The 9,612-nt window shown below is 40.1% G+C and overlaps 1 protein-coding gene across 1 annotated transcript in view; it reads left to right on the top strand.

The window, feature by feature from the left end:
- The window catches only part of MRPS27 (mitochondrial ribosomal protein S27), a 196,325-nt gene that overhangs the window by 155,485 nt on the left and 31,228 nt on the right, over positions 1–9,612 (top strand). Inside the window, exon 5 of the mRNA XM_042781317.1 lies at positions 9,134–9,248. Within this exon, the coding sequence (XP_042637251.1) occupies positions 9,134–9,248 (115 nt within the window). The remainder of the gene's footprint in view (positions 1–9,133; positions 9,249–9,612) is intronic.

Here is a 9,612-nt window from a genome sequence, read left to right as displayed (position 1 = left end):
CAGTCTTAGGAGGCCTCTTCACTGTTGCTACTTCATCTGGGAACTACTGTTATAGGAACAAAGTGATAGAAAACCTGTCCTTTGCCTTTTAAAAAGCTTAAAGACTTGTTAGTAGAGTTACACAAATTGAAACTGGCTACACACTTGGGTTGCTCAGGTGGAAGTAACTCCAGTCTTTCCTTGTGCTATAAATAGTGAATCCTTAGAGACTTGGCTTCTTCATGGAACAGAATCTGAATGTTGAAAGCACTGAGATACTTTTCTTCATTTAAATAAAATTTTTAAGAAAAAATCTGATTCTTAAGAAACCCAGAGTAATGCTAATTTCTCTATCTTTAGAAACACTCCTAAAGAAATCCATAATGTTACACACAAAAATCTGCTCGACATTGCTTCATTCTCCTTTCCGTTCATACTGGTGTGACTCATCCCCCCGACCAAGCATCTTTGCATGGTTCTTCTGTGACAGACCTAATCCTGACAAATTCACTAAGCCTGGAATTCCAGAATTCTGATTTCTATGCCTTTGTTATCCTCTTTTCTTTCTGTTTCTTTTCGCTTTCTCTCCTTTGCCTTTCTCAGAATAATTCAGATATTCAGCCTACCAGTGATTAATACATGTGCTTTTCCTGCCTCAGTCATTGCATTAATCATGATTTTGCAGAAGTTTTATCTGAAGTTCCTAACCAAAGCTTTAGATGATAACCGGAAATGTTTTCATCTTCTTTAAGCTGGCTAGTTCATTGCTCATAGCTTCCCTGTGCAAAACCAAAGATATTTCCCTTATCTCTGCTCTTACTAAGTGAGTTCCCAGAACTTTATGTGCTTCTATAAATAAGATTGGTTCCAAGATCCAATTTTCCTCAACTTTCCACTGTTGCTAGCTAACAGCCTTTCCCTTTAGCCCCACCTTGGCCTTCATGACTGCCTCTCAGCCATGGAGCAAACCTGTGAGCCAGTGTGTGTGCCCAGCTTTAAGTGAGCAGAGAAACTTCACTTGGTGCTTCTGCCTTGGGTTTCTCCAGTGGGTCAGTTGTTGGTCACGGAGCATTTTCTGCTGTAGGAACATCACAAGGAGGGCACATTGCCAAGCAGTGTAAATACTTTTTTTTCTTCTCCTATTCTCCCTATAAATAATCCTCCTGTGGTTATGCACATGTGGTCTCCTTCCCCTGGGGGCTGATAAAAACAGTTTGAGGCTTCTTGCAAAGGATAGCTGGCTTCATTCTGACTGACAATCTTCACCCCACTGCCATCAAGTCAATTCTGACTCATAGTGACCCCATTGGGTTTCTGAGGCAGTGAATCTTTACAGAAGTAGATTGCCCCATCTTCCTTCGGTGGAGCAGCTGGTGGGTTTGAACTGCCAACCTTCTGGTAGCAGTCATATGCCTTAGGCACTGCACCACCAGAGCTCCTTTGACTCTTTTCCTTTATGTACCCTGAGAGTGAGAGAGCGAGGAGAAGCTGACACATGCATACACACACTATAGAGTGTAGTCAGTTTGTGTGTGTTTTCCTATATCGGAAAGGGATTGGTGTTATCTGTTTGAAGTTACAAGAACTAAGTAGATTCAAAGGGATAGAATATGGATCACTGTGCCCGGCACAGGGTAGCTACTGAGTAAATACTCATTACATCGAACAGTAAGAAATACGTCTCCTAAATTGAGATAGGTAGAGCTGGCAAAACAGCAGCCAGGCCAGAGAGAAGTAAGAAAAAAAATAATTTGGTGATTATTTTCCTACTTGTGATTGCTTCTGTTCTATGAGAGGACGTAGAAACACATGTATTTCTCCCAGAGTGGTTTCTCACGTGTTATGTTTATACCAGTTGTTTCCAGGTGATATACTAATGACCTCATTTTTAAGCTCTGGGTGTGACAAATTCAGAGTTTGACTTTGATGTCTAACAGGTCTTTCTGTTATCCATCTTCCTTTCAAAAAATGTGTTGTTATGCTGCATTTATTTAATACTTCACATTTTCAAAATTCGAAAAACCACTTACCACCTTTCTTTTGAATGGCAAACAAGGATGTCAGAAGGTCAAATGACTATATGGACTCAAAGGAAACTCCTTGCAAACTGAGTTTTAATTTTTTTCAAAATCTTTTTGGAAATTGACAGAGTATGTATTATAAACCAACCAGCAGATAAAAATTGTGGTTTTATTATTTTATTTGCTTTTTACTCTTATAAACCTAGTAATTCTGGGCCTAGAAAGGGACCTGAAAACAATAATTATATAAAAATTGCTTAAATGGACCAGCACAACCTCTCCAGGCGCCTTAAGGAATTTTCAGGGGTGATGGGATTGTTCTTACCTTTATCGTGGTGGTTACACAACTAGATGTGTTTGTCAGAATGTGAAAAACTATGTACTGAAAAATGAGTTTTACTCTGTGTACCTTATATTGCAGCTAAACTTTGATTATTTATTTGTTTATTTATCTATTTTCAATCTACTTTGTGAGACAGTGAATTCATTGGAAATGTTCAAGCCCAGACTAGTTGGCCCTCTGCAGGGAACACTTGCACTTAGTGCAGGCTCAGTATATATTTGTGAAAGTGCTGAAATTCATCTTTAAGATTAAGAATCAGTGATATCAAGCAGAAAAAGAGATTTTAATTTCTCTAATTAATCACTGTTGTAACTTTAAAATGTCATCTTTATCTTGGGCAATTTATCAAATCAAAAACTGTTTCTACAGTACTGACATTTTCATTGTCAGTTCATATATTAGACTTTGCCCTCTTTTTTATGTTCAAATCAGTATTCTTTAAAGTGATTCTTGATTCCTTTGGGACAATTGGTGGTGGTGATGGTGGCACCAGTGGTGGCGGTGGCAGGGTGGTGGTGGTGGCGGTGGCAGCGGCGGTATGGTGGTGGTAGCTGGTAAGTCATTTCTGCCTCATGGTGACCCTATGTGTGCAGAGTAGTACTGTGTGCCATGGCGTTTTCAAGGCTGTGACCTTTCAGAAGCACATCTCCAGGCCTGTCTCCCAAGATGCCTCTTGGTGGGTTTGAACCACCAGCATTTCAGCTAGTAATTAAGTGCCTAACTGTTTATACTACCCAGAATTTCCCTACCCCTTTTTCAAACACTTGACAAAAATATATTCATTAGAGAATTATCTCATCAAATTTTTATTTTATTTGTGGAAGTTGGGGACAATTAATAATTGATAAAAGAAGAGTTTCCATTAAGGTGCCAAAGACATGGGTAGCAGTGATTGGTTCAGATTCTGATTTTTTTTTTTTTTTTTTTTTTTAAATAGCCACAGGACACCCTTTTACTCTCTGATTCCAGTTTAGAGAAACTCTCAAACCTTTTGGTAATTGCAGACTTTGCCGTAGGATACACTACAAGCTTTGGAGCCAGCTTGGCATTCTTTCTTCCTTCCTTTACCCTAACCAAGCTCCGTGTCCATCCAGCTAAGGGACTAAGTATTCCATCTGGAAAGCCTGTTGCCATAGGATACAGAATTCACTGGGGAGCAAAGAAAGCTGCATGTGTATGTTTGAGGTTGGTGGCTCTCATAATCAGATAAATGTTGTGGAAAGCTTGCTTGTTCATATGGAAGAGCCAGTGCTACAGCTAAATGGTGGAGCTGCTGGGCTCCAGGCTGTGGCATCTGTACATTAGCCCTGCTCAGCCTGGAGCACTGTTATTTGTGATATTGAAAGACCTGGTGGGCATTGCCACTTGTGCCATTCAACTATAATAGAGCCTTTATTTGAATCTCCCCTCCTTTATTTTATGAAATGGGTTGGTAACAGATAAGGAGTCTTCTGTGCCTTTTACGTAGCCCCTGGGGTTTTTCTGTTCACTCTTGACTTCTTTTGTATAACCTCTGTTCCCTTCTCAGAAGTCTCTAAGTTTCCAGGACTTTTGTCCCTGGGGCAGTTTTGCAACCTATGATTCTGCTCCCTTTCCTTCCCAGCAGTGTCAGTCTTGAGTGAGCAATAGGTGAATGTGCTGAAGAATCCTGAATATAGCCTGATTTTGGAGGAGAGGACACTTCCCAGTTCCTGCCATTGAATTGGCCATGATTTGGCTTCCTAGGCTAGTTCTGTCTTCACCTGGAAACCCACTCAGCACTGTGGACAGAGATCTCTTCAGCTATGGGATACTGGCTTTTAGAGCTAGAGCATACTTCTCCATCTCCTCCTTCTCGCTCCTCTTTTTGTTCCACTCCTTCAGGCATTTGCTTCCAGAAGGTTGTCGGTTCAAACCCACCAGCTACTCCACAGAAGGAAATCTGGAGAATCTAATTCCATAAAGATTTACCGCCTTGGAAACCCAAAGAGGGTCGCTGTGAGTCAGAATTGACTCAATGGCAGTGAGTTTGGTTTGGCTTTTTGGCTTTCTCCAGGGAAGGACCTCTGGTGGTGCCTTGGTTAAACCATTTGGCTGGTAACCAAACAGTTGGTGATTTGTACCTAGTGGCTGCTTCGCAGGAAAATGAAGAGGCAATCTGCTTCTACAAAGATTTACAGCCTTGAAAACCCTATGGGGCAGTTCTACTGTGTTCTGTAGGGTCACTCTGAGTCAGAATCAACTCAGTGGCAGTGAGTTTGGTTTCTCCAAGAAACACACATGTCCTTAAATTGTTTTAAATTTTTTCATATTTGGTAAAATAGTTGAGAGAGTCTTGCCTTCATGAGCACAGTATTGTTGATTGTTTTGGTTTCATTTGTTTATCTTGTCCACACTCACACGGTTTGCCTAGCTTGGCAGCCACCTGGCCTGAACTATAATAAAGCGTCTGTCGAGGTGCGCAAACAGCTGATTTCATGGAAGACAGAAGGGACTCCTACGGTGACTGTCTGTAATCTGCCAGGCTGATGGTCAGAGCAGGCAAGAACAAAAGCCAGTCTGTTTGTAGGCAAATTGGAAAATCAATGTGTTAGTTGTACTCTGGGAGCTCTGGTGGCGTAGTGCCTAAGGCACTTGACTGCTAACCAAAAGGTTGGCGGTTCAAACCCACCAGCCACTCCTCAGAAGGAAGATTGGGCAATCTGCTTCCATAGTGATACCGCCTCAGAAACCCAAGGAGGGGTCACTATGAGTCAGAGACGACTCAACAGCACATAACAACAACAACAAAGTTGTACTCTTATCTTCTTGCCTTTTTCCTGGCTGAATGGGAGAATACTCGTCCAGTGGTGCTCATTCCAGGCAAGTGCCCATTCCAGAGACTTACCTGCCTGCCCTATCACTGTTGACAGTTCTGAAAAGGGCCCATGTTTATCTGTCATCAAAGGAATTCTCAAACTCACCATCTAAATTTGAGCCATGCTACCATAATGTTTTGTGTGTTGCTTATATTCTAAATAGCTACTCACATAAATTGAGTGCTAATTTCTCTTTGTAACACTGATGGGGGCTTAGGAAAGAGTTCATTTGCTGCCTGGCTGGAGAATGCAGGAATTGCAGTTTGGGCAGCGTGTTTCATAACGTATGTGTGAGGGTTTCACTGTTATTCCTAAATTGATTTAATGCCATCAGTTAGTTGAAGGTGTCCTAGACATGATTGTGTATCTGGATTGTGAGGTCTTAGAGAGCAGAGATCATACCAGGTAGCCAGTTCCAGAGCAGGAGAGGGAAGGGGGGATTTATTAAAAGCCTCTGTGAGTGTGTTGACAAATCTCTCACAGGGCTGCTGTGGGGAGATGATTATATTAGTTGTGTAAAGTCTTGAGTGACTTTCCCTTTAGGCTCCTAAGAAAGAAAATGTGAGAACAGAAAACTTTATAAGACTTTATAAAGTTGTTGAAGTTAGACTCAGAAGCTTAGCAGAAGGCTTTAAACAAATTTTAGTTGGAGCTTTTCAGATCTACAGCTAGGTTTCTCTGTCAGTCTTTGTTTCTTGCGCAAAGCCTCAAAATGGTGCTCTGATCTTGAGAAAGAGAAAAGGTTGTTTGGTAGGATGTCTTACTTTAATGCCTGTCAGAAAGAAAAGTTACAACATTTAGTGGTTATTGGAGACATCCTATTGCAGAGGTTAGGTTTAATGTGAGATTATTGTTGTTGTTGTTAAGTGTCGTCTAGTTGTTTTCGACTCATAGTGACCTCATGCACAGCAGAACGAAACAAGAATGTGAGATTAGGTTTTGAAACGATCATAGGTTAAGAAGGTAATTGCCATTTTTTATTTATTTTGTTTGCTTATTTCCTTGTTTTTTGTTGTTGTTATTTGTTTTAGGAAAAATGAACTAACCCTAACAGCCACTACAACCAGAACAACCTCTAGTATCTTGCAGTCCCTTTTGTGTCGTTGCTGTTGTTGTTAGGTGCCATCAAGTTGGCATCGACTCATAGCAACCCTGTGTACAACAGAACGAAACACTGCCCGGTCACAGGCCTTCCTCACAATCCTTGCTGTACTTGAGCCCGTCGTTGCAGCCATGGTGTCAGTCCATCTTGTTGAGCATCTTCCCTTTTTCATTAACTCTCCACTTTACCAAGCATGGTATCCTTCTCCAGGGACTGGTCATTTCTGACAGTGTGACCAAATTGGTGAGATGAAACCTGGCCATTCTTACTTCTGAGAAGTATTCTGGCTGCACTTTGTCTAGCACAGATTTGTTCGTTCTTTTGGCAGTCCATGGTACTTTCCATATTATTCGCCACTTGGGCAATCTACTTCCGTAGTAATAGTGCCTCGGAAGCCCAAGGAGGGGTCGCTATGAGTCGGATCCAACTATATATGGCACATAACAACCACAACTCAAAAGCATCAACTCTTCTTTAGTCTCCCTTATCCGTTTTCCACCTTTCATATGCATATGAGGTGATTGAAAACACCATAGCATGGGTAAGGGGCACTTTAGTCTTCAAAATGACATTTTTGCTCTTTAACACTTTAAAGAGGTCTTTTGCCGCAGATTTGCCCAGTGCGATACAACATCTGATTTCTTGACTGCTGCTTCCATGTTGATTGTGGATCCAAGTAAAATGAAATCTTTGAGAACTTCAGTCTTTTCTCCATTTATCATGATGCTGCTTATTAGTACGGTTGTGAGGATTTTCATTTTATTTATGTTGAGGTGTAATAATCCATAGTGAAAACTGTAGTCTTTAGTCTTCATCAGTAAGTGCTTCAAGTCGTATTCACTTTCAGCAAGCCAGGTTGTATGTCATCTGCATATCGCAGGTTGTTAATGAGTCTTCTTCCGATACTGATGCTGCGTTCTTCTTCATATAGTCCAGCTTCTCAAATTATTTGCTCGGCAAATATCATATTGGCATTTATCACACCCTACCTTTTATTATTGTTGAACTATTTCTGTGTGTATTCTTTGTGATCAGATGACAAATTGCCCTAGAGATGATTCTTATGTCCATACCACACGTTTAAAAAAAAAATGGTGAGTGTCTAACACCATTTAATAATAATGTGTTGATCCAAGCTTTTTAATGTACTGAGCACCTACTACAGGCCACGAATTAGCTGTGACCAGCACCACTTACTAGGGAGGGTACCAGCTGATGAGGAAGCATCGCCACCATTCACTTTTTTTATTTTGGACTGGTATTTCACTTGACTTTTTTCTTTAAAAAGATAAAATTAACTTGTCATTGGCCTTAAAACTTTTAAAGCTCAGACTTTTAAGGGTAACAAAGAGAAGAGCTCAAGTAGCTTGACTATTGATTTGAAAATGTGAGGAAAAACGTAAGATTCTAGAAAGTATATTTTGTTTCATTTCTATGAAAAATAAAGATCTAGTATCTAGGGCATCTTGTCAGTGCCTTTCTCTGGCCAGCTTACTTTCATCCTGAACATAATTTGACATCTTCTCATCTTTCTGCTTATAAAGAGGTTAATTCTGTAGAGAAAAATTGAGTGAGATGGGTATTTTCCAGCTAAACCTAAGATTATCTTATTTTTGCCAAATCTCTCACCATGGCACTAATAAATAGCCTAAATTAAATACTACTTCTCACTTCCTCTCCTTTTCTTTGCTTTTACTGGCAAAGAACCTATTCAGCAGGAAACTCCCAAAATAGTGGCAGATTGAATAATCAGTCTCTAAAAAGCACTAACATTATCTTGTATCCTTGACTCAGGTAAGGCACAGAATCCTTTAGCACCGAGTTTTTTTGTTTTTGTTATTTATTTATTTATTTTAAAGAAATAAAATGCTGATTTTAATGGGGCCTAGAAGTTGACCTCTTTCCTGAATAAAGAAAATTTGGGGTCTTCAGCTGACATGACCATGTATGAGGATCTGTCCCAGTGCAGATACCAAAACAAGAGGGACAGTCAGCCTCCTCACAGCCCTGTTTCAGCTCTGAGTCTTTGGCTTGGACTCTGAAGAACAAGGATAAGCCTCTTCAAACCCAGGTGTTACCAATATGTGTGAATGAAAGGCAAGAGCTGCATTCCCAGTTCTTTCCAAGTTCCATCCTTTGTGGGAATGCTATTAATAGATCTTCCTCAGCCTGGGCTGCAAAGACTTTGAAGACCTGGGGAGCTATATAGGAAGGGAGAGGAGATGGAAAGACTGAAGAATGGAGGAAGAGGAGGGATTGTAGATCCTGGCAAGCCTGAATGTTAGATTTTGCCAGCCTGTTAGCTCAACATTTTTTTCTTCTTCTTTTTTGTTTTCTTTTGATTGAATGAGGAGTGGCTCATTCTCTCCTAAGCACCACAAGAAGTATGAATATCACTCAAAGCTGATCTCCCTCCAGAGTTACTGTGCTATTCTGTTTTTCATTTTTGTTTCATCTGTTTTATTTTAAACTTCCAAAGTGTCAGCTTCAGCTTCACATCTCTTTTCTGATGAAATACTATTTCGTCAGTAGAGTGTTTTCCTCAAATCATTTTTCATAAATCTCATACTAAAACAAGAGTTTGAAGCAGGGGGTTGTTAAATAAAGAATAAAGTTTTTATGATTTTTTGTTGTTGTTTATGACAATTTTGCCTTTTTTTCCTGTTTCAAATTTTATAGTTAATGAGTTTTACCCTCAAGTTTTTCATGACCCTGACTTTTCTGGCTGTTGGTCACCTTAGTGCACATCTGTAAATATCTGGGAGAAGGACCTCCTGATGGAAGATGTGCTTTGACATTGACATTTCTTAAGAATTAACACCAGTTTTTGCTCTTCTTATGCTTTATTTAGATTTAGACACAGCCCCAACTGCTGGTACCTGAGAGACTGGACTATCCACACTTGGATTAGGCAGTGTCTAAAATATGGTGCAGAAGACAAAGCCTTATACACACTTATAAATAAAGTAAGTAGTTTGCTGTTATCTGTGCTTGTTTCCCTGAGTTGAGATGATGTGATGTTTGTCCCTAGGACAGTACAGCAGACAGTAGTACAAGAAATGTTTGTTTAGTTGTTTTTTTAATTGTTTGCTCCCAGATATCCTTTTTGAAATTGCAAATATCTTTAGAGGGAGACTGGATATCAGTTAATCTACAAACTGAAAATTCCCGTAGCTACTGCTTTTCTATCAATATAGCAGTATATTGATAGAGAACTTCCAGAGGTTCAAGCCGGATTCAGAAGAGAACGTGGAACAAGGGATATCATAGCTGTTGTCAGATGGATCTTGGCTCAAGGCAGGGAATACCAGAAAGATGTTTACTTGTGTT

Source organism: Orycteropus afer, unplaced genomic scaffold (assembly GCF_000298275.1).
Source record: "Orycteropus afer afer isolate SDZICR_OR568_19922 unplaced genomic scaffold, OryAfe1.0 scaffold00104, whole genome shotgun sequence".
Taxonomy (NCBI): Eukaryota; Metazoa; Chordata; class Mammalia; order Tubulidentata; family Orycteropodidae; genus Orycteropus; species Orycteropus afer.
This window is presented reverse-complemented; position numbering and strand designations above follow the sequence as displayed.